Here is a 26,518-nt window from a genome sequence, read left to right as displayed (position 1 = left end):
TAATTTAAAGTAAATCTGAATTGTTTTTGTTCTACTTAAAAAAAAAAACAAAGAAATTAAACTATTAATTAATGCAAAGACTTCAACTATGAATAAGTGAGGATCTTTGGGATTTCGAATCCCCAATGCTTTTCACTAACCAATATAACTCTACGCTTCAAAACAAAAGATGGTCTTTCCTAGATATGCCCTATCTTCGCAAGACTATCGTCCTTCGCCGAAGCTTGGCATGCTTAGTTTGGTTAGCTATAGAGCATCTTCGACTAGACTTAAACAAAATTAAAAGTGTCAACTGGAATTCATAGAAGTATCAAATTAATGAAATAAACAATGGTTCATCTACATCCCAAAGAAAATGAACTAGCTACTCATTATATTAGCTCATAAAACAAATAAAAATGGAATTTAGAGAGAGGGTTGTGGTTTTCTTCTTGTGCAATGAGAGTCAGAAATGAAAGCCAAGATCTGTGTTCGCTGTCTTTTTCTCTATCCATGACTTACTCCTTTTTATATACTCTGCACAATATGAATTTGTCCTCTTTACCCGTTAATTCGACACTTATTCGTTCGGATTTTGGGAAAACTCAAAATTGGAAAGTTGTAGATTTATTCGTTATCTTTCCATAGCATCTTGAATCACCTCAAATTTAGTTCAGACGAGAGAGTTATTCCCAAAATACTCAAGGTGGGTCTGTTTGCACGATTTTCAGATCTTGTTACCAATTTTGTTCCTTGGACCTCCACCTGTTTCCAATTTGGCTAAGATTCGTGCTCTTTTTGCATTAATTAAATTGGATCTCAGCATTCATGATTTCTTGGGCAGCAAGATTGAATCCTATGATTTTATTTTGATTAAACAACAACAACAATAAGCCTTGTCCCAACTAAATGGGGTCGGCTACATGGATTCTTGCCCTCCAATCAGTTCTGTTCGAGGCCATGCTAGATACAAGGCCTAAGCTATACATATCCTTTCTCACCACTTCTCCTAAGGTTATCTTAGGTCTACCCCTAGCTCTTCTAGTTCCTTCAATATGGATTATATCACTTCTCCGTACAGGAGCATTTATAGGCCTCCGTTGAACGTGGCCGTGCCACCTCAAACGACTTTCTCTAAGCTTATCACTTATGGGAGCAACTCCCAGACCAACTCTAATATGATCGTTTCTTATCTTATCCATCCTAGTTTTGCCACTCATCCATCTTAGCATTCTCATTTCTGCTACACTAAGTTTATCTATATGATTCTTTTTAACAGCCCAACACTCTGCACCGTACATCATAGCTGGTCGAACAACGGTCCTATAAAATTTTCCTTTAAGCTTTAATGGAATACGCCAATCACATAAGACCCCAGTCGCACTTCTCCACTTCATCCACCCTATTTTAATCCTTTGGGAAACCTCATCTTCTAAATCACCTCTTTTACTTATGATTGAACCTAGGTACCTAAAGCAATCACTCTGAGGAATCTCTTTATCGTCAAGTATCACCACCTCATCATCTGCCCGATCATGACTAAAGTTACAAGCTAAATATTCTGTCTTTGATCTACTAAGTTTAAAGCCTTTTGATTCCAATGCTAATCTCCATGATTCTAATTTGGTGTTAATCCCCACTTGGGTCTCATCAATCAACACAATATCATCCGCAAAAAGCATACACCAGGGGACCTCATCTTGAATGTCTTTGGTTAATTCATCCATTACCAATGCAAATAGATATGGGCTTAAAGTTGACCCTTGATGTAGTCCAACTGTTATCGGGAATTCATTACTTTGTCCCCCCACTGTTCTAACACTAGTCATCGAACCATCATACATATCCTTAACTATATCTATATATTTACTTGCAACACTTCTTTTCTCTAGTACTTGCCAAATTAACGCTCTAGGGACTCTATCATAAGCTTTTTCTAGGTCAATAAATACCATATGAAGATCTTTCCTACATTCTCTATACCTTTCCATAAGTCTCCTAATTAAGTAAATAGCCTCCGTTGTAGATTTTCCCGGCATAAACCCAAATTGGTTCTCTGTAACTGTAGTTAAGTGTCTTAAACGGGTTTCAATTATTCTCTCCCATAATTTCATCGTATGGCTCATCAATTTAATGCCCCTATAGTTATTACAACTTTGAATATCTCCTTTATTTTTGTATGGAACCACAACACTTCTCCTCCAATCATCTGGCATTTTCCCTGTGCTTATAATCTTATTAAACAACTTAGTCAACCAAACTAGTCCATGGGTTCCTAAGCTCTTCCATACTTCAATTGGGATTTCATCAGACCTTGTGTCTTGCCGAGTTTCATCCTCCTTAAAGCTTCTTTTACTTCGGACATCTAAATTCTACGTATATAAGTTCGGACATTGGTGCCTTGGTGAAAAGTGTAATCGTCCGAAACATAAGTGCTTGAAGAATGCTCATTTAGTAAACTAGAGAAATAGGTTTCCCATCTGTTCTTAATATCCTCCTCACAAACTAATACTTTACCATCTCCATTTTTAATACATCTAACATGGTCAAGATCTCTACTCTTCCTATCCCTCATCTTAGCTATCTTATAAATAGATTTTTCCCCTTCCTTTGTGCCCAACTTATTGTATAACTCTTCATACTTCCTTTCCCTTGCTTTTCCCGCAATTTTCTTAGCTTTATTTCTATCCAACCTATACCTTTGAAGATCCTCGACATCCTTAGTTCTTTGCCATGTCTTAAAACTAGCTTTTTTATTCCTAATGACAGCTTGAACTTCACTATCCCACCACCACGTCTCTTTATAAGAATGGATCTTTCCTTTTGATTCACTTAGAACATCTTTAGCCACCTTCTTAATACACATAGCCATCTCATTCCACATTGCATTGGTATCCCCTTTAAAATCCCATTTTCCTTGTTTGACTACTTCATTAACGAAGGATTTAGAGTAATCTCCTTTCAAATTCCACCATCTTATTCTGGGATAGTTTACCTTGGACCTTTTATGTGTTCTTGGGACTAAGCACATATCCAAGACCACAAGTCTATGTTGTGCAGTTAAGCTTTCCCCCGGTATCACCTTGCAATCCTTGCACAACAATCTATCAGTCCTTCTAGTTAGGAAGAAATCTATTTGGCTTCTATGCTGTCCACTTTTGAAAGTAATTAAATGTTCATCTCTCTTTTTGAAGTAAGTATTTATAATAGATAGATCAAAAGCAATAGCAAAATCCAAAATTGAAATCCCCTCCTCATTCCTTTCTCCAAAACCAAATCCTCCATGAACACTCTCATATCCTCTTTGATCTTTTCCAATATGTCCATTTAAATCACCTCCTATGATAATCTTTTCTCCTTGACGAATTCCTTGCATTAATCCATCCATATTTTCCTAAAATTCTAGCTTTAGACTTTTATCTAATCCTACTTAAGGTGCATATGCACAAATTATATTTATAAACTCTTTCTCCATTACAAGCTTGATAGCAATAATCCTATCACCCACTCTTTTAACATCCACCACATCATTTTTTAAATCTTTATCCACTATTATACCCACTCCATTTTTATTTGTTTTATCCCCAGTATACCAAAGTTTAAAGTCATCCAACTCTTTGGCTTTTTTACCCCTCCATCTAGTCTCTTGGATGCAAGCTACATTAATCCTTCTTCTCCTCATAACATCTATCAATTCTAAACTCTTACCAGTTAAAGATCCTATGTTCCAAGATGCCAATCTAATCCTACGCTTATGGACTAGCTTCTTTACCTGCACTCATCCACGGTGCGGGAACCCTTGCTTACTTATCACCGCATCCGGGCGCCGATGCGACGCGTCGCTTACAGGGGACGCCCTAGCTAACCCTTGCTCACTTATCACTACACCCGGGCCATAGTGTAGCGTGTCGCTTCTTTTGTCGGGGAACGCCCTAGCATAGCTTTTATCATATAAGGTCGAATCCATGAAAAAAAGATTTGGCTAGATTTTTTCCGGTGCTGGCTGCCAACCTGACGCACCAACCCTCCTCCTTTACCCGGGCTTGGGACCGGCAGCAAAACACTAGCGGAGTTATTTTATTTTGATTAAAATCCTCCAATATTTAATATATTTGTTAACTTTGCTCCATATTATTTGTAAGAACCAAAATCACCTTATTCCTGAAAAAGACACAAAGATACTCATTTAGCTCTCTTCTAATTAAATAATGATAAATGCATGTTTATCATGCTGCATCAGAACTAGCACAGCAACTTGGGGTTGATACACCAAAGGAGCTAATACCTATGACTCGAGCACTGAGCATAAACACAGTGTGTCTTGAACACTGGACAGGGGTTTCTTGAAGAGAAGGAAGGCAGCAGCAATTTTTCTTGTGCAGATTTTTGAAATAATTAGTCTGTGTTACTATGCCCATGATGAGGGGCTTAAATAAGTGGTTGAAATTACAGCGGGAACAGAAAATACAGCTAAAACAGATCAACTACCTCTGTTAGAAATTGTGGGTATGTATGGGGTGTCCTAATTTACAAGCTGATGACTCATCAGTGATGTCACTTAATTAAAGTTCACATGACAGCTCTAATTAGACCAGCCAGACCAGAGTAAACTGATTAAAACACCTGGACAAGCTTCTTCATGTGGATGTAGGTCTTTGGGTTGTGGGGAGGTGGATCCCAAATCTTATGGTCATTTTGTGTGAGCTTCTGCTGGCTTGTTTCCTCCTTTATGTGCTCAGTCTAGTTTTTGATCTAAAGTTAGGTGTAATTGGTGAGACCGGTTGACTCCTTAATGGTGTGAAGCTTGGGAGGTTCTCATTCAAGCTTCATCTTCATTAATTTGAGAACAACACTGTTCAAGGTTCAGACTTGGTTTCAATCTTCCTCGACCATCCAATTGCTGCTGTCTGTCTTCAATTGAAGGACTAGCAAGGTAATTACTGGCCTCCATCCCCTGACTCTACTACTTAACCCTTCTAATCCCAAACCCTAAGCTTTCCCTTTGTTTTCTTTATATTTCTTGAAGGCTGCTAGTGGAAGGTCTTTCTTATTAATATATTGTTGTCTGCTTCCATATTCTCCATTTTATGACCTGCTAGAATTCTTCAGGCATTTAATTTTCCTATAATTTGACTGATAATTCTTTTAAAAGTTGATTGAACTATCTTTGTATCTTTTGTTGGCGTACTAATGTTCACTAACTTCTGTCAGGGTTTTGGTGGGAACTGGTCGAGCTTGCTTTGATAAATTAAGACCATTAGCTTATAACGTCCTTGCAGAGATTGTACATCATGTCCGAGGGGTCCTTTCACTTTCACAGGTTCTCTTTTGAATTTAACTGTCAACCATACTGATTGCTTATTTGTCGTGATTTTTGTCCCTTAATATGAGTGGGGTTGGTAGTTGGTACTTATTGTTTATTTATTCCACTTAAAAACTCACTAGCATGACTGTGTATTCTACATACCATATTGTAAACTGTTCTTTTTTTTTTTTGGCTGCTTTTTTACAATTTAAGCTTGTGTAGTATCATGATTGTTACAAATATCAATCAAAAAACCAAAAGCTGCAAGGAAGAGGCTGCAATAGAGGTACAGCTTGTGAGTAGTCTCTACCCCTTACAGTTTCAATATATCATAAGAGGAGTACAGCTGGAGGAGAAGGAAATATTCTAATATAGTTACATTTGAGGACGGAAACATGACAAATACATCTTGAGAAACTAGCCTATGGTGATGCTTAAAAGGAGAAAGTAGCAAGTACCAAAAAAAACGAGAAGTATACATGACACGTGTACCCAATTGTATGCACCCTCTTAACAACTTAAAAGTGGTCGGCTATTTAACTCTTCCTCTTGAGCTGGAGTGATGTAGAAACTGGGCAGCTGACCAGCCTCACTTGGACCAACTGGACGCAGTCAAACCAGACCTGCCGGTCTTATAGTACAAAAAGAGAAGGCCAAAGACTTCGTGAACAGTAGCTTGAAAAGTGTCGCAGCCCCTCTTTTGGGTCTCAATGAGAGTATAATCAGAAGATTTGATGGTCCACTAGTGTCTGCACCTTTGGAAGACTGAAGACTTTATTAAATTTTATTTTATTTGTTTTCCTAAGTTTATATAAGGTGGAGAAAAATGTAGAGGGCTGATAGGAGCAACCAGCTCCCCTTCACGATACGTTGCAGAAGTGCTTCGGGTTATGTTGCAGAGAACAAGTGCTTTGCCATCGTCAAGACGCTGATTCTCTCTGGCATCGAACATGGCCTCCTCCTTTCAGTTAGGTCGACACCTAAGGCACGTTCTCCTCCGACGCCCTTTGCACATTGGCCAAGACCTAGTTCGCCGGCTCCCTCTTTGGGTCTGTCGTGAGATTGAGTTTTATGGTGAGGTCCTAGCCTTTCGGAATCAATGTCATCTCCTAACCCTCCGGCGTTGATCCTCTCCCGTCCTTTGTCTCAAACCTACCTCCATTAACGCAGCTGCAACTTGACCCTGGAATTCCCTTTTTCCCTCCTCTAGCTCCACCCCCAACGACTGTAACCTCTCTTTCTTCCCACTTTAACCCCTTCCCCTTCTCCTATCGTTCACTGCCCCTACTCCACTACTTGAACTGGCATCCTCCGCTGGCAATTGGCGGTCATCGGCCAAATTCTTGGTCCCTGCCCTATGTTTGGTATTATTGAATCCTCTCTCTCTAAACAATGGAAGTCTTTTGGTCTAATGGACTCCTTCTTGCTCGACTCAGGCTTATTCCTTTTCAACTTCAGCTCTCCTGCCTGCAAATCCAGAGCCTTGGAAGGCTTCCCATGGTTCATTGGCAAATCTCCAATTTTCATTAAGACTTGGGAGCCCTCGTTACCTCTACGCAGGGTCGATTTCAACCCGATTCCACTATGGATCAACTTCCATGGTCTCCTCTTGTAACTTTGAAATCAAGAGTGTCGAGGTTGAATCAGATCTGCTATTGGACGTCCTCTCTGTATTGAATAACGTTTGTTTTATGCTCGTATTAATGTTGAAATCTTTGCTGCTACAGAGCTGCCTTCCTCCATATCTATCAAAGATGATAAAGGACATTGCTTTGACCAGATGGTTGTTTACGACTGGAATCCTTTGAAGTGCAATTGATGTTGCTCCTTTGGTTATGATGCCTCTGTTTCCTCCCCTAGATTGTTTGCTGCTTCTCGAGTCCTCTATGATTCTCTGCCGCTTGAACACATGCTAATAGATATCATGGTTGTCCCTACTCCCATTTTTGACATACTGAAAGAAATCACTATCGATGACTCCTCTTTGGACCCTACAGTTGCCACAGAATTTGTTGAGAAACACAATGTTTGTAGAATGACTTATTGATCAATGTGATCTCAAGCCCTTTATTTATAATAAAGTAGAAAGAGCATTGTCACATAAATTCCCTTACTTGGGTAACAAGAAATAGAAATTTACATGAACAAAAACTTTAATAGAGTTGAACTCCTAGTAGAACTCAACCAACACTCCCCCTCAAGTTGAGGCATAGATATTAGTCATGCCCAACTTGCCTACAGTAGGAAGGAAATCTCCTTATTTCAAACCCTTAGTGAAAACATTTGCCACTCGGTCTTTAGACCTCACAAAAGGCATGCAGATAAGCCCTTGTTCCAGCTTTCCTTTGACAAAAAACTTGTCAATTTCAATGTGCTTAGTTCGATCATGTTGCACAGGATTATTAAAAATACTAATAGCAACCTTGTTGTCATAATATAACACCATAGGGTTTGGAACTTGGACTCCAATATCTTGTAGCAAGCCTTTCACCATAGTAGCTCACAAACTCCACGAACCATAGCTCTATATTCAGCTTCGGTACTAGATAAAGCTACCACATTCTGTTTCTTACTTCTCCAATTAACTAGATTACCTCCAACAAAGGTACAATATCCTGAAATTGATTTCCTGTTTGGAGATCCAACCCAGTCTACAATAGTGTATGCTTCTACTCTTAGATTATCAGTAGATAACAAAAGTATTCCTTTTCCAGGAGTTCCCTTCAAATACTGTAGTATTCTGGTAACAGCCTTATATGAGCTAAATATGGATCATGCATGAATTGGCTCACTGTCCCCACGGCATAAGCGATGTTTGGCCTGGTGTCGGACAAGTAAATAAGCTTTCCAACGGGCCTTTGGTATCTTCCTTTGTCCATTGGTTCTCCCTATTTTTCTGTAAGTTTAGCTCTAGCTTCAATAAGGTATCAACTGCTTTACACCCCAACATTCCCACTTCTGATAATAAATCTAAGACATACTTTCTTTGGGATAGGAATATACCCTTCTTTGATCGAGCCACCTTAATCCCCAAGAAATGTAACTTCCCTAGATCTTTAATCTCGAACTCTCTGCCAAGAAAGTCCTTCAACCTTTGAATTTATTCACCGTCATTCCCTGTGATGACAATATCGTCCACTAAAACAATGAGAAATATGATGTTAGTACCTGACTTCTTGACATATAGTGTATCTGTGTATGATCAATATTGCTTTGCTTGTACCCAATAGAAGTCATTGGCTGCAGGAGACGTCCAAACTAGCATCTAGGAGACTATTTTAACCTATAAATTGACCTCTTCAACCGACAAACTTTCCTTGCAGTATTGTCATTGGAGAAACCATGTGGGATTTCTATATAGACTTCTTCCTTTAACTCCCCATGTAAGAAGGCATTCTTTATGTTTAATTGGTGCAAGTCTGTGTTCACAACTACAGACAACAGAACTCTAACAGTGTTCAGTTTCGTAACAAGGGCCAAAGTCTCTTGATAATCAATCCCATAGGTTTGGGTAAACCGAAGGTCCGACATATCGGACAATGTCGCCGTGTCGGTGACTGGCGACACCACCAGTATGTCAGTGACTTTTGGCAGGGGTGTCGACGACAATTTGACCCCCTATTTCAGGGGGTATTTAAGGTCGTTTGGCTTGAATTTTGTTATGTTGCCTAATTTGAGGCCAATAAACACACTGGGAGCACTATTCTGGCCTAAAGCATCACTTAATCTAAAGGTTTTGATTGGCACATGCTAGTCTATATGCGGCCAAAACTGGAAGTTTGGAAAACTCATATAAACTAATGTAAACATATAAAGAGAATACAAATACACAACTGGTGAAGAGAAGTATTAAACTCTACAATTCATTATACAATTATGTTGAGTATGACTCATGCTTCACATTTTGTTGCCGACAAACACGGGGTCCCGCTCTACAATTCATTATACAAAAGTCGAATGAAATATCGGTGAAAAACCAAATGAAATTCTTGTAAATATGGTGAATTTGGCGATATATCGCTGAAAAATCAACTTTTCGCGATATATCATTGACTTTTTGTATAAGTTGTGTCGCCCCCCAGCGACACGGCAATATATCTATCGCAGACACACTGTACCATGGGTAAACCCCTTTGCAACTAATCTAGCCTTTAATTTGTTGACTGATCCATCCATATTTTGTTCAACCACAAACATCCATTTGCAGTCCATTGGTTTTTTTTCCTAGAGGAAGTGTAACCAGCTCCCAAGTATCATTTTTCTTCATTGCCTGCATTTCCTCTACCATAGCTGCCTTCCATTTCTTATTAGCATAGGCTTCCTGCCAACTTTTAGGAACAGATACAGATAACAGAGAGGATATAAAAGCATTGTAGGAGTCAGACAAAGAGTTATAAGAAACATATTTAGCTATGGGATGTTGAGTACAAGATCTGACTCCTTTTCTAACAGCAATAGGAAGATCAGAAGAAGATACCTTAAGGGGAACAGTAGAATCTGATTCTGGAGCAGGAGATTGAATTGGTAACGTATCACCTTTCTCCACCTACTTTAGCCGGTTGTATTTCTTCCTCTGATAAGTCTGCACCTCCTTATTCTGATCATTGTTTTGAAAAACCTCAATAGTGTTCCCCATAGGAGTGGTCTCCCCCTGACCAGATTTTTCATATGGTTCAGAAAACGGAGGGGGAGAATTAAAGTCCTCAAGTATACTTGGCTGAAGTCTCCCCCGGTTAGGAAACACTTCTTGAACTCCTAAGTTGTGTTGTGGTGGTGTTATAGAAAGGTCTAGAGTTGAAAAGAGCACCTCTCCTCTAGGACTCTCCCCCTAGAGAGGTGTATAGTAAGGGCAAGGCTCATAAAAAATGACATCCATAAAAACAATGTTTTTCCTAGAAGGAGGATGATAACATTTGTATCCTTTCTGAGTAACATAATACCCTCGAAAAATGCAGCATAGGCCACAGGGAGCCAACTTACTTTGATGGGTAATTTTGGTATAATAGATACATCCAAAAAACTTTTGGGGGAATAATAAAAGAAGAGGTTCCCTGGAGAAGTTCATTAGGACATTTAAACCAAGTATCCAACTAGGCATCTTATTTGTAAGGTAAAAGGTAGTGAGTATAGCATTACTTTGGTATTGGTCAGGGACATTCATAGCAATTACAAGTGAATGGGCTATCCTTAAAAGATGCCGATTCTTCCTTTCGGCAACCCATTTTGGGCAGCTGTATCAACACAACTGGTCTGGTGTATTAAGAGATATTTCTGAAATTCACCATCAATATACTCTGTGCCATTGTCACTATGAAGGATCTTCACAATGGCATTGAGCTGAGTTTTAATCATATTATGAAAATCATAAAAACATAAAAAAAACTTCATTTTTTTTGTTTTAAAAGATAAATCCATGTAGAACGAGAGTGACAATCAATAAAAGTAACAAAGTACCTATGGCCAGTAATAGACACACGTCAGCAAGGGCCCCACACATCAGTATGAAATAATACAAACGGAATATATTTTCTATTATGAAGAGAAGGTAAAAAGTAGAATGAGTTTGCTTCGCAAAAATGCAGACTTCACAAAAAAAAATCATCCTCTTTACAAGAAGAAACTAAATTGGGAAATACTGTTTTAAGAGTTCCTAGAGGGGGTGACCTAGCCTACGGTGCCACTGCTGAAGGTTTGATATTACTGAATGGACCTGATTAGGAGATGCAGTCAGAGCAAAAGTAGATCCTCCAATTGGCTCTAACAGATAAAGTCCATTATCTGGTTTACCACGTCCAATCTTCTTCCCTATTACCAGATCCTGGAAGACACAGTAAGATGGGAAAAAAGTCACTTTACAATTCAAGTCATGTGTAAGACTATTGATAGAGAGCAAGTTAGTAGAGAAAAAGGGAACGTGTAAAACTTTAGACAAAGAAAGTGATGGAGAATGCTGAATGGTCCCTTTTCTAGCAATGGGAGAATAGGAGCTATCAACAATTCGAACTTTATCTTTTTTGGAAGTTGGAGCATAATGTAAGAAAAAAGAGAATGAACCTGTCATAGGATTTGTGGCTCCTGTATCAATGATTCAGGGAGTATAAACTAAAGAAACATGGTAGACTATAAAAGTTTTACCTGAAGTACCAAGGTAGGAGTTGGTATGGGTAGTGGAGGAAGCAGTAATAGAGGCTGTACCGGCAGTGGAAGACTGCAGAATACGTCGTAGAGTAGCTAATTATTCCTGTGAAAAACCAATGTCTGCAGAGGTATTTTGGAAACTCTTTTAGAAAGATAGCCTTTGGTTTTTCCTTTCTTTGTGCTATTTTTTGCTCAAAATCAGAGGGTTTCCCATGTAGTTTCCAACGATTGGCCTTGGTATGATATGGTATATGACAGTGCTCACACTTGACAATCTCCTTAGCCAAATCAGATTTAGTGCTAATAGATTGTAAGGCTGATTTCTCTACAATAGGAGTATGAAGCATGGCTAATCGACGGCTTTTCTCACACTGAACAAGGGCATTAGACTGTTCTAGTTGAAACGGAAGAACGACTCAAAACTTGTACTCTGATCTAATCATATTTAACATTCAAACCTGCCAAGAAGTCATATACCCGAATATTGTCAACATGCTTCCTATAAATAGCCACATCATCTGGATTAATGGGGTGATAATCCCCATAATGATCCAATTCCTGCCAAAGCGATCGCAACTTAGCATAATACTGGGCCATAGTCAATTCCTTTGTGCGTTGTCTCATGAAGCTTCTTCGGTAGCTCATAAACCTGTGCATCATTCCCCAACTGTCCATATGTTTTAGTAGTAGCCTTCCAGATTTGGGCTGCAGTATCAAGTAATAGGTATCCATGTGCAATATTTGGATTCATGGAATTCAAAAGGAATGATATAATAAGAGAGTCATTTGAGATCCATTTATCTTGTAAAAATACCTATGGTGGTAGGTTTGATAGTGGTGCCCGTAATGTGTCCAACAAGTCCTCTTCCAGCAATAATTAAGTAGGCAAAATGAGACCAGATCAAATAATTTGTTCCATCAAAGCTTACCGAAAGAGAATGAAGAATGGGGTAATGTTCGGAGCCAGTGGAGGTAGTAGTACCATTGGTGGTTGCCATTCCTAAAAAATGTCAACAGTTTTTCAGTGTTCATCTTTTCAAAACAACTGAAATGTCACAGAACAAAGAAACCCTTGAATATATGAGAAAGCACAAATAGATATATGCAAAATTGCAAGTAGACCCCTGGAGATATGTATAATTGCATATGGACCCCTGAAAATATATACAATTGCAGAAAACCCCTAAAAATATGGATAATTACAAATATACCCCTAGAAATATGGATAATTGCAGATAGCCCCTAGAAATATGGATAATTACAAATATCCCCCTGAAAATATGGAAAATTCTATATAAACCCCTATAAATCTTTGAATTCTCAAAAGAGACCCCTTCATATATATGCAATTACAATTAGATCCCTGGTCTGGTTTGGTCCATGATTTCAGTTTAATGATTGAATGGTTCAATGCGCATGGTTCAAGGGTTATAAAGTTTTGATCTCTCGTTTGAGTTCAATGTTTCTGGGTTATTTCATTGTAATAGTCCTACATCGGGAATTTTTGTTTCTTTCTTTGCAAGTTACTAACATAAATAAAGGCCGGCTATGCCACTCAGACATAAGTCAAGATAGGAAAAAAGTTACTGACTTATGTCTGAGTGGCATAGCCGGCCATTATTTATATTAGTAACTTGCAAAGAAAGAAACAAACATTCACAATGTGGGACTATGACAATGAAACATCCTAATAGACAATTCTTCTGTTATTATTAAAACTACTAATACTATTGACTTACAATACTTGCAAGTTGGGCATGATAACTATTTATGCACCAACTTGAGGGGGACTATTGTAATATAGTAGTAACATTAAGAAGGGTAGAATTGTCTGTTTAGGGTATCTTATTGTAATATTCCCACATCGGGAATATGGGTTTTCTTCTTGTCATATTATTAATTTAAATAAAGGCCTGCTATGTCTCTTAGACATAAGTCAGGATTTCTTAGACTGTTCAACATATTTCAACTCAGTGTTCTATTTGAGTGCAACTAGGAATGCAATTATGATAACATTAACTATTATAGCCTATGCGTGTTTGCTTAAGAGAGAAACCGCTTAAGTGAGAGATTCTCCAGCAGTGGTATGAACCTTCAGGTGCTTGAGTGATAGAATTCCCAGGTTTTTCAATTGAAGCAGCTCTTTGGCTGTGATTGCAGTCTGCCTAGTTCTGTCCCCTGCCATATCAGTCCAGAACAAGGGTTGTTCTCCTAGTAAACTGGTAAGCCAGCAGGTGTTCCATTCCATCTTCCACCTTTTTATTTTCTGTTTCATTCCCAACACCTTTGAGCCCTTCTCTACAATCCTCAACCTTTATTCTGTATTTTTTTTCCCCATTAATTTTCAAATTCCTTAGACACGAATATTTCCAAGTCAGGTCTACAACAATCTGACCATTGACTTGGCTCAAACTTGGAGGAACTCTTCTCTCATATAAGGTCTACATTCCCGTCAAGTTACAGCTCCATCTAAGTCCTCTAAACCCATTGACCGTAGAGTCCCTCGCCCTCCAGGGTTCTAGTACCAAATTTAGGACTCCCAAACCAGTCATCAGATTTCGTTGATTTTCACATTATATCGTCCTTATGGCCTGCACCCCAACCCCTTAAAGTTTCATTTAAACCTGACCACTGGAGATACCCAAAATACCCTTCTGTGATATTGGAAGTGTGCTACTTTGTTGGGAGTCTCTATTCGAGGCTGCATTACCATATCAACTCTCCATATCGTTGGAAAGGAAAAAATTGTCCACGAGTTTGGTAGTCTTGTCGAATCAGATTTGCTTGATGAGCCTTCAATGTGAAGTAATTTAACAACCCTTAACTCTTGCAGCCTTGCAGCCCTACCTTTCCTATATATTTATGGTAACAAAGCAATGGAAGGATAACACTACTCCTAAAGAAAATCTGGATCTCAGTGATCAAACACCAGAACACATGTACAGGATATAGATGGATGAATCAATTCCAACGTGACTGATGGATGAGGCTCATATTTTGGCTTCAACCATGTATACTCAAACATGTACCTATTTCTGGAGCCTCCACACTGCACAGCCTTACTGCTGCTTTTGGATGTTATTCCTGAGTCAAACCTGCTGCCTGCCACTAGGTTGCAATGGTGAACTCTTACTGTTGCGTTGAGTTCTGCCTTCTCAACCATTTATACTTCTATCTTTCATAATTTTTTATTTTATAGTTTTTAATAAAATCCATGTAAATATTTGTTCGTTTTTGTTTTCTTACTCTATGATGCTGCCCTTGTAGTAATGTTGTGATGTCACTGTCATGAATTATAGTTTTTGAGAATAGCACTCTTACACTGTTCTGTTGCAGCTGTCAAAAGTTATTTACTTGTTCTCAAGGAACATCCATGACTCATCCCTGCCATTGAGCATTCATACTACTTGTGCACGCCTAATGCTGAATCTGGTTTGAATCTTTATTCTTTTGATATGATGTTTCAAATCATTTCTCTTTTGATGACCTGCATATGATATGCGGTATAGTCCACTATTTTATTGTGGTGTTTCATGTCCTGTTAGGTGAAGCCTATTTTTGATAAAGGTGTTGATCAATCATCCATGGATGAAGCAAGGGTTTTATTGGTTAGGATCTTGCAAACTAATTTTCTAGTTGTCCTATAATAAAATTCTGGTTACTGCTACTTCATCCTTTTCTGCTCGACTTAGTCTGTATCACTATATTTTCTCAGATAATAGTTTTTTTGGGTTTCTTTATATGGGGAAAGGTAATAGCTTCAGCTTTCCTGCAGGGTCGTATTCTGGATGCTTTTGTGGGGAAGTTTAGTACCTTAAAGCGGACCATTTCTCAGGTAAGTCTAGTTGGTCGGATACTTGTAGGCTGAGTTCCTTTTTCTTTTTCTTTTCTTCTTTTCAGTAAATAATCTATTACCAAAGCTAAAAAGCGGTAGGAAAAAGAGAGTGAGGAGTAGATTGTGTTTGTTGGTATTGCTAATCAGCATCATGTTTGTTTATATTTGACTTTCTCTTTTCCTATTAACTTCATGATTTCACGGTTTTAACTCATTTTTATGGTGCTTAGCATTTGTATTCTGTGTGTGTCTGGCTTATAACTTCAATTTCCTTCAGATTCTCCCTGAATTTCCTTAGCCCGACTTTAAATTAATTAGTTTTAACTGTATTTGTATTTCTTATATAATTTTTTACTATTTGCATTGAAATTTAAGCATAACTAGATCGATATCTTCTTATTGCATTTCAACTTGAACCTCTAGTACGACTGTTGTAAATATTTTGCCTTGTTTTTCGCCGTTCTTTTTGTCAATATTTTGTTATGATCTTGGTGATTTGTAAGGTCACTTGTTTGCATTCATGGACTATTAGTGTGGATTCTCTGGATACTTCTCTCCATTTCACTTGAGGTTACTGTTCTTGATCTATTACGGCCTCTGGTTGCAGTCGAAGGTCCTTATTTAGTATTGCAGCTAGTGCATTATTTTGTTTCTTGATAGCTATGTTGGTCGAATGCCATTCTTTAATGATGTTGAAATGATAATTGATTTAGCTATTGGTGGAGGGTGAGAAAGGACAGGAGCGACTGATATCAAGGTCTAAGCTTGACCTTCCCGAGCAGGTTAATTCAGAAAACTTGTTAGGTTGTGTGACTATGTTCTGCATGAATTTTTGTGAGTTGTTTCTGTTTCTATAATGCTAAACATCTGAGTTCCATAAACTTTTGTGAGTTATTGATCTTACTATGATTCTTCTTTCATGTATTTTGCAACCACCATCAATGGGTGCTGGATTTCTTGGTTCTTTTTATGTTATGTTTTAAATGTTGGGATACAGAGTTGCCTGAAGAGAAGATCTAAAATACTTGCCAGTGAATACTCAAAATCGGGGACGAGACTATCTTTAGAATCACCTTTTTGTAGAGTCTGCTAAGGGTATTTGTCATAGTTATCATGGCACCTAGGTGAACAAGGTTCACCCAATGGCAACGTTCATGACTGAGCACTGTAATGGATTTTCACTATGAAAATGAAGAAACAGAATGCGGCCCTACACATTGTTTTCCACATTTCTCTCCAACATTTGGGAGACAACTGATAAAGAAGCATGTGAAAACCCACTTCAAGAAAAGACCAAAATGCTCCTGCCCAAAAATGCCACAGTAAGAACAGGACCTTCAAACAGATTTGGCCTAAATCCAGTCATTTCAAAGAGCCCAACCTAATGCCTATCCAGCGGTGGTCAATGTTGAGCAACAGTGATCCAGGCACCTTTAGGCCCTTAAGACATTTTGCTTGGTGAAACTTGTCTTCGCCATAACATGGTTGTAGGTTTGCATTAGAGGTAATCCCTTGATGTTTGTGGATAATGTAGCTTTGGAAAGGAAAGTAAATTTGGCAGTAGTTAAGGAAAGTAGGGGAAAAAGTTATGCAGCCCTTATGATAGGGCACTCTTGGGCTGTAGATCAAATAGAATTCCCTTCATCTTTCCGTTCTTGTGGCTCGAAAAGATAGTTCACTCACACTGTTGTTAAAGCAAGCTGTTTCATTGTTAGGAAGGGCAATTTGGGAAAGGAAAGTTCCATCTAGAGCGGCGCTAACTGTCAATAGGAAAAGGAAGCAGCAATTAGGTGTTCTATACCAATTGAACTTCGGTGATGCTCTCCTATTTTGGTTCTACTTTGTTTCCTATATAGAATCAACTTGTAAATCAGCCTGCATATAGTGAAGTTATTTTGAGGAGTGCTCATATGTTTTATCTGAGCCTCCACAACAAAATCACCACTTCCATCTTCTCCTCTTCTTGGTTCTTCACCTTATTCTTTCTCAAAATTACATGGTATCAGAGCTGTAGGTCTTCCCTCTCCTTGGATCCTAAAATTACTTGTAGAAAGAAATCTAAAGAGAGAAAAGAGATCGTACCTGGTTTGAGAGTCATATTCATAAAGAGTTGAGGGGAGGCAGCACCTTACGCTGCACTCTTGTTGATGTTTCAATTGAAGAACTGAAGCAGCATTTCATGCTGCAAGCCTGCAACTATATGCATTGAATATGTTGTGCTGGTTCACATAAATTGATCCTGAAGACTAACCCCAGAATTGGGGTTCACACCAGCTGGCAGTAGCAGTTGCGAGTAATCCCTTCGTTTCCAATCCTTACTGCTCTTCTCTGCCTTCACACCGGTTTTCAGCAACCCTATATGTTGAGACTATCGATTATGGTAGAATGGCATGAAAATCAATGTGATCTCAAGCCTTCTATTTATAATAAAGTGGAAAGAATACTATTACATAAATACCCTTACTTGGGTAACAAGAAATAGAAGATTACATGAACAAAAATTCTAATGGAGTTGAACTCCTAGTAGAACTCAACCAACACTCCCCCTCAAGTTGAGGCATAGATATTAGTTATGCCCAACTTGCCTATAATAGGAAGGAAATCTCATTCCTTCAAACCCTTAGTGAAAATATCTGCCACTTGGTCTCCAGACCTCACAAAAGGCATGAAGATGAGCCATTGTTCTAGCTTTCCTTTGACAAAAAACCTGTCAATTTCAATTGGCTTAGTTCGATTATGTTGCATAGGATTATTGACAATACTAATGGCAACCTTGTTGTCATAATATAGCATTATAGGGTTTCGAACTCGGACTCCAATATCCTTTAGCAAGCCTTTCAACCATAGTAGCTCACAAACTCCACGAATATTCAGCTTCGGTATTGGATAAAGCTACCACATTCTGTTTCTTACTTCTCCAAGTAACTAAATTACCTCCAACAAAGGTATAGTAACCTGAAATTGACTTCCTGTCAGATGATCCAGCCTAGTCTGCATCAGTGTATGCTTCTTCTCTTTAGATTATCAGTGGGTGACAAAAGTATTTCTTTTCCAGGAGTTCCCTTCAAATACTGCAGTATTCTGGTAACAACCTTCATATGAGCTAAATATGGATCGTGCATGAACTGACTCACTATCCCCACGGCATAAGTGATGTCTGGCCTAGTGTGGGACATGTAAATAAGCTTCCCTACCAGCCTTTGGTATCTTCCTTTGTCCACTGGTTCTCCCTCTTTTTCCTTAAGTTGAGCTCTAGCTTCAATACGGATATCAACTGCTTTACACCCTAACATTCCCATATCTGATAATAAATCCAGGACATTTTTCTTTGGGATAGGAATATACCCTTCTTTGATCAAGCCACATTTATCCCTAAGAAGTATTGTAACTTCCCTAGATCTTTAATCTCAAACTCTCTGCCAAGAAAGTCCTTTAATCTTCGGATTTCCTCACCATCATTCTCTGTGATGACAATATCGTCCACATAAACAATGAAAAGTCTGATATTAGTACTTAACTTCTTGACAAATAGTGTATGATTAGCATTACTTTGCTTGTACCCAATAGAAGTCATCGCCTTTAGGAGGCGTCCAAATTAGCATCTAGGAGGCTGTTTTAACCCATAAATTGACCTCTTCAACTGAAAAACTTTCCCTGCAGTATTGTCATCAGAGAAACCATGTGGGATTTCCATTTGGACTTCTTCCTGTAACTGCCCATGTAAGAAGGATTCTTTTCGTCTAGTTGGTGCAAGTTCTAGTCTTTATTTACAACTACAGACAATAGATCTCTGACAATGTTTAGTTTTCACAACAGGGCAAAAGTCTCTTAATAGTCAATCCCATAGGTCTGGGTAAGCCCCTTTGCAACTAGTCTAGCTTTCAACTTTTTGATTGATCCATCCATATTTTGTTCTAACCACAAACACCCATTTACAGCCCACGGGTTTTTTTCTTGGAGGAAGTGTAATTAGCTCCCAAGTATCATTTTTCTTCATTGCTTGCATTTCCTCTACCATAGCTGCCTTCCATCTCTTATCAGCATAGGCTTCTTGCCAAATTCTAGGAACGGATATAAATGATAAAGATGATATAAAAGCACGGTAAGAGCCAGACAAAGAATCATAAGAACATATTTGGCTATGGGATACTGAGTACAAGATCTGACCCATTCTTTAACAGCAATAGGAAGAAGTACTGTAACTTCCATAGATCTTTAATCTCAAACTCTCTACCATAGTCCTTGAACCTTTGAATTTCTTCACCATCATTCCCTGTGATGACAATATCGTCTACCTAAACAATGAGAAGTGTGATTTTAGTACCTGACTTCTTGACAAATAGTGTATGATCAACATTGCTTTGCTTGTACCCAATATAAGTCATTGCCTTTAGGAGGCGTCCCAACCAGCATCTTGGAGACTGTTTTAACCTATGACCTTTTCAACCGATAAACTTTCCCTATAGTATTGTTATCGGAGAAGCCATGTGGGATTTCCATGTAGACTTCTTCCGCTAACTCCCAATGTAAGAAGGCATTCTTTGCGTCTAGTTGGTGCAAGTTCCAGTCTTTGTTTATAGTTACAGACAACAGAACTCTGACAGTGTTTAGTTTCGCAACAAGGGAAAAAGTCTCCTGATAATCAATCCCATAGGTCTGGGTAAATCCCTTTGCAACTAGTCTAGCCTTCAACTTGTTGACTGATCCATCTATATTTTGTTTAACCGCAAACACCATTTCCAGCCCATTGGTTTTTTTCCTGGAGGAAGTGTAACCAACTCCCAAGTATCATTTTTTTCATTGCCTGCATTTCCTCTAACATAGCTGCCTTCCATCTCTTATTAGCATAGGCTTCCTGCCAACTTTTAGGAACATATATAGATGATAGAGAGGATATAAAAGCACAGTAAGAGTCAGACAAAGAGTCATAAGAGACATATTTAGCTATGGGATGCTGAGTACAAGATCTGACTCCTTCTCTCACAGCAATAGGAAGATCAGAAGAAGATACCTCAAAGTGAACAGTTCAATCTGATTCTGGAGCAGGAGACTGAAGTGGTAACGTGTCACTTTTCTCCACTTGCTTTAGTCGGTTGTAATTCTTCCTCTGATAAGTCTGCATCTCCTTTTTCTGGTCAATCCGGTTTTGAAAGACCTCAACAGTGTGCCTCATAGGAGTGGTCTCCCCCTGGCTAGGTTCTTCACATGGTTCAGAAAACGAAGGGGGGGGGGGGATTAGAGTCCTCAGGTATACTGGCCGAAGTTGCCCCCCTGGTTAGGAAACTCTTGTTGAACTCTTTAAGTTGTGTTGGTGTGTGATAGGAAGATCTAGAGTTGGAAATAACACCTCTCCTCTTGGACTCTCCCCCTTGAGAGGTGTATAATAAGGGCAAGACTCATTAAAAATTACATCCATGGATACAATTGTTTTCCTAGAAGGAGGATGATAACATTTGTACCCTTTCTGAGTAGCAGAATACCCCAAAATATGCAGCGTAGGCCGCGGGGAGCCAACTTACTCTGATGGGCTGTGATTTTGGAGAATAATAAAAAAAGGCTCCTGGAGAATCTCATTAGGACATTTAAAACCAACTATCCTACTGGGCATCCTATTGATAAGGTAAGAAGGATTGAGTATAGCATCACTCAAGTATTGGTTAGGTACATCCATAGTGATCATAATGGAACGGGCTATCTCTAAATGATGCCAATTCTTCCTTTCGGCAACCCCATTTTGGACAGCCGTATCAATATAACTGATCTGGTGTATTATGCCAAAGTCAGAGAGAAACTGATCTAGTAACTTGTCATATGATATGTGGCTCTTGTATTAATGATCCAAGGAGTAGAAACTGAAGAAACTTGGAAGCCTGTATAAGCTTTACCTGAAGTTGCATGGTAGGAGTTGGTATGTGTAATCGAGGAAGCAGTGATAGATGTTGTACCGACAATAAAAGACTGAGGAATACGTCACAGAGTAGCTAACTCCTGTGAAAACCAACGTCTGCAGAGGGTGTGGTGGCAACTGTCTCAGAAAGATTAGCCTTTGGTTTTCCCTTTCTTTGTGCTCTTTTTTGCTCAAAATAAGCAGGCTTCCTATGCAGTTTCCAACAATTGGCCTTGGTATGATATGATTTGTGACAGTGCTCACACTTGACAATCTCCTTAGCCGGATCAGATTTAATGCAAACATACTGTAAGGCTGATTTCTCCATAAAAGGAGTATGAAGCATGGCTAATCGACGACTTTCCTCACACTGACAAGAGCATAAGACTGTTCTAGTGTAGGAAAGGGAGAACGACTTAATACTTGCACTCTGATCTGATCGTACTCCACATTCAAACCTATCAAGAAGTCATATACTCGAATCTTATCAATGTGCTTCCTATAAGTAGTCACATCATTTGGGTTGGTGGGGTTATAATCCCCATAATGATCCAACTCTTGCCAAAGAGATCACAACGCGGCATAATATTGAGCCACAATCAGTTCCTTTTGGGTAGTCTCATGAAGCTTCTTTCGTAGCTTATAAACTTGTGCATCATTCCCCAATTGTCCATATGTTTCAGTAGTAGCCTTCCAGATTTGGGTTGCAGTATCAAGTAATAGATATCCATGGGCAATATTTGGAAGCATATAATTCAAAAGAAATGACAAAATAAGAGAGTCATTCGAGATCCATTTATCCTGTAAAACAACTATGGTAGTAGGTTTGATAGTGGCGCCCGTAATGTGTCCAACAAGGCCTCTTCCAGCAATATCAGGAAAGCAGAGCGAGACTATATCAAATAATTTTTCCATCAAATCTTATCGAAAGAGGATGAAGAGTGGAGTAATGTTCGGAGCTAGTGGGAGAAGTAGTACCATCAGTAGTTGCCATGTTGAAAGAATTGTCTGCAGTTCTTCAGTCTTCATTCCTTTAAAGTAACTGAAATGTAGCAAAATGCAATAGCCAAACCACCCAAACAAATGGTAGAATTCAAAAAATGCTTATAAAGAATATCATTTTTTTCTTTTCTTTCCTTCCTGACATTTTTTCTTGTCTTTTCTTTCTCTCTTTTTTTTTTTTTTTTTGGAAATTACAAATAAGTCCCCGCACATTTACACATAGGTCCCTAAAATTATTTGAAATTACAAATAGGCCCCTAAAAAGTCCAAACTTACCAAAGAAGCCCCTGAAACATCGTATTATGTTTCTTTCTGTTTTTTGGGATAATAGACACGTAGTAAGGAGGGAAAACAAAACCTAAATATGGTTTGAAGAGATTTAGATGAAATAGGCTTAATTCAAGGGTTAAAATAAGAGATTTAGATGAAAGAATTAGATAAAACTCACTGTTTGAGATGAAAAATCGATGGTGGTGTTCTGAGATTCACAAGAATCAGCAGGAATGGATGCGATTCTGTTTGGCTTCTCTTTTTTTTTTTTTTTTTTGTGGTACTGGTGCTTTTTTAATACTGGAAATGAAACGTCGCCGAATGGGTGCAAACCCAAGACCTCCCCATGGGAGTCTGGGCTTTTAACCGCTCTACTAACCCACCATTGACACTGTTTGGCTTCTCTTGAAACAGCAGAAAGCCGCGGAGCAGTGACAAATAATGGTAAGTAGCGGCGACAAGCAGCGGCATGTGGTTCTCTTCCTCTCTCTCTCCTCTTCTTCTTTTCGTTTGTTTTTGTTGTTCTTGCAGATTTCTGTCCAAAACTAAAGAACGATAGGTGCAGAAAATTTCAGAGAATTGAGATTTTTGCGATGGTTGCAGAAGAGCAAGAAAATCTGCGATGGGTTTTGGAAAGAAAAAAAAAAAGAAAAAGAAAAAAGAAAATCTGGGATGGGTTTTACGGTTGCAGAAGAAAGAAAATCTATGATGGGTTTGAAGAAAAAAATTGAAGATCCTAATCGAATTTAGGCTCTGATGCCATGTTGAGAAAGTCGATTGTGGTAGAATGGCTTATCGATCAATGATCTCAAGCCTTCTATTTATAATTAAGTGGAAAGTACAGTATTACAAGGAATATAATTTTACATGAATACAAACTCTAATTGAACTCCTAGTAGAATCCAACAGAAGCCATCAGCAATTTAAACTTTATCTTTTCCGAAAGTGGGAGAATAATGTTAGAAAACTGAGGATGAACCTGTCTTATGATATGTGGCTCCTGTATCAATGATCCAAGGAGCAAAAATTAAAGAAACATGGAAGCCTGGTGAAGTATTACCTGAAGTAGCAAGGTAGGAGTTAGTATGAGTAGTGGAGGAAGCGGTAGTAAGAGGCTGTACCGGCAGTAGAAGACTGTAGAATATGTCGCAGAGTAGCTAACTCATGTGAAAAACCAATTTCTGCAGAGGGTGTTGTGGAAACCGTCTCAGAAGATTAGCTTCCGGTTTTCCCCTTCTTTGTGCCCTTTTTTGCTCAAAATCAGCAGGTTTCCCATGGAGCTTCCAACAATTGGCCTTGGTATGATATGGTTTATGATATTGTAAGGCTGATTTCTCCACAATAGGAGCATGAATCATGGCTAATCGATAGCTTTTCTCACATTGAACAAGGGCATAAGACTGTTCTAGTGTAGAAAAGGGAGAACGACTCAATACTTGCACTCTGATCTGATCATATTCTACATTCAAACCTGGCAATAAGTCATATACCTGAATCTTGTCAACATGCTTCCTATAAGTAGCCACATCAGCCACATCATCTGGATTAGTGGGGTGATAATCCCCATAATGATCCAATTCCTGCCAAAGAGATTGCAACTCAGCATAATATTGGGCCACAGTCAGCTCCTTTTGGGTAGTCTCATGCAGCTTCTTCGGTAGTTCATAAACTTATGCATCAATCCCCAACTGTCCATATGTTTCAAGTAGTAGCCTTCCGATTTGGGCTGCAATATTAAGTAATAGGTATCCACGAGCACTATTTGGATTCATGGAATTCAAAAGGAATGACATAATAAGAGAGTCATTCGAGATCCATTTATCATGTGAAACACCTGTGGTGATAGGTTTGATAATGGCGCTTGTAATGTGTCCAACAAATCCTCTTCCGGCAATAGTTAAGTAGGCAGTTGAGACCTGATCAAGTAATTTGTTCCATCAAATCTTACTGAAAGAGGATGAAGAGGGGGTAATATTCGGAGCCAATGGAGGCAGTAGTACCATCGGTGGTTGCCATGCTAAAAAAAATGTTTGTAGTTCTTTAGTCTTCACTCTTTTAAAACAACTGAAATGTCGCAGAATGGAATAGTCGAACCACCCAAACAAAATCTAGGGAGTTATAGGGTCCATAGTGTAAGTAACACCATTATTTTTTTTCCCTCCTTAAAAGCCACCTGGAAATATGGAAAATTCCATAGACCCCTGGAAATTTGGATATTTACAAAATGATCCCCTAAAATTGTGAATAATTGCATATAGGTCCCTGTAAGTATGGTGTTGAAATAAACGATTGTAGTAGAATGGCTTATTGATCCATGATCTCAAGCCCTCTATTTATAAATAAGTGGAAAGTAGAATATTACAAGGAATAGAATTTTACATGAATGCAAACTCTAATTTAACTCCTATACAAACTCTTATTAGACTCCTAATAGAATCCAACACTCTCCCTCAAGTTGAGGTATAGATATTAGTCATGCCCAACTTGACCAAAAGAGTATAAAACATCTGTCGATCTTCAAACTTATAGATTACGTCTGCCTTATAGACTTCCATTTGCTTTGTTCTCATCTTTATTGCAACTTTATGTTTCCAAGGAAGAACGCCCAAGAAAAAAGGTAGAATCTTCAAATGTTGAGAAGACTAAATTTCTGCGCAAATCTGAGGGAAAATATACTTTTGGGGTAACAATTGCTAGGGTAAGACAGCCAAAGTGAAACTTTTGATTTGTAGCAATGTTAGATCTTTAAAGGGAAAGTTTGCCAAGGGACAATCTCCAAAGGTAGGGGAAAATTTGTCAAGATAAGTGACAATCTCCAAAGGTAAGAGAGATCAAGTTCTGCAAAGGTCAAACGACAAATCTTTTGCAAGGTTAGATCTCCGAAGGGAAGATGTCAAGTTAAGGGGCAAATCTCTAGGGTTAACAGAGATCAAGTTCTGCACAGTCAAAAAGATAGCTCTATAGCAATGTTAGATCTCCAAAGTAGAAGATTCCGAAGGTAAGGGACAAACTTTCAAAGGTAACAAAGATCAAATTCTACATAAGGAAGTCTACATGAAAGGCATTGAATTGTAGACATCTTCAATCTCCCCCTCACGTGTAGCTTTACACGTGGGAAAATAATAACAAAGGAAATCCCAATGGGGAAACTTGGAAAGGAAGAAATTGTAATGGTAAGATAAAAGTATCAGGAAAACAAATCTAGAGAAAATGACAAAATTTGAAAGGGGAATGACCTAGCCTACGGTGCCACTGATGAAGGTCTGATATTACTGAATGGACCGGATTAGAAGATGTAGTCAAAGCAGAAGTAGATCCTCCAATCGGCTCGAGCAAATAAAGTCCATTTACCACGTCCAATCTCCTTCCCCGTGACAGATCCGGAAGTAGCAAGGTAGGAGTTGGTAGGGGTAGTAGAGGAAGCAGTGGTCGAGGCTGTACCGGAAGTAGAAGATTGCAGAATATGTCGCAGAGTAGCGAACTCCTCCTGTGAAAAACCAACGTCTGCAGAGGGTGTGGTGGAAATTGTCTCAGAAAGATTAGCCTTTGGTTTTCCCTTTCTTTGTGCTCGTTTTTGCTCAAAATCAGCAGGCTTCCCATGCAGTTTCCAACAATTTTCCTTGGTATGATATGGTTTGTGATAGTGCTCACACTTGACAATCTCCTTAGCCGGATCAGATTTAGTGCGAACAGACTGTAAAGCTGATTTTTCCATAATAGGAGTATGAAGCATGACTAATCGACGACTTTCCTCACACTGAACAAGAGCATAAGACTGTTCTAGTGTAGGAAAGGGAGAATGACTTAAGACTTGCACTCTGATCTGATTGTACTCCACGTTCAAACTTGCCAAGAAGTCATATACTCAAATCTTTTGGATTAGTGGGGTGATGATCCCCATAATGATCCAACTCTTGCCAAAGAGATCACAACTCAGCATAATAGTGGGCCACAGTTAGTTCCTTTTGGGTAGTCTCATGAAGCTTCTTTCGTAGCTCATAAACCTGTGCATCATTCCCCAACTGTCCATATGTTTCAAGTAGTAGCCTTCCCGGATTTGGGCTGCGGTGATCAAGTAATAGGTAACCCCGGGCAATATTTG

General features: G+C 38.8%; 1 protein-coding gene across 1 annotated transcript in view; it reads left to right on the top strand.

Moving 5' to 3' along the window:
* LOC149017611 (uncharacterized) overlaps positions 1 to 26,518 on the top strand; it is an 81,707-nt gene that overhangs the window by 12,506 nt on the left and 42,683 nt on the right. The window contains exons 5-9 of the mRNA XM_089153023.1: positions 5,191 to 5,299; positions 14,759 to 14,854; positions 14,968 to 15,030; positions 15,198 to 15,257; positions 15,971 to 16,039. Of these exons, the coding sequence (XP_089009149.1) occupies positions 5,191 to 5,299; positions 14,759 to 14,854; positions 14,968 to 15,030; positions 15,198 to 15,257; positions 15,971 to 16,039 (397 nt within the window). The remainder of the gene's footprint in view (positions 1 to 5,190; positions 5,300 to 14,758; positions 14,855 to 14,967; positions 15,031 to 15,197; positions 15,258 to 15,970; positions 16,040 to 26,518) is intronic.

This window comes from Hakea prostrata, chromosome 4, assembly GCF_041222555.1.
Source record: "Hakea prostrata isolate BN-2017 chromosome 4, UWA_Hpros_2, whole genome shotgun sequence".
Lineage (NCBI taxonomy): Eukaryota > Viridiplantae > Streptophyta > Magnoliopsida > Proteales > Proteaceae > Hakea > Hakea prostrata.
This window is presented reverse-complemented; position numbering and strand designations above follow the sequence as displayed.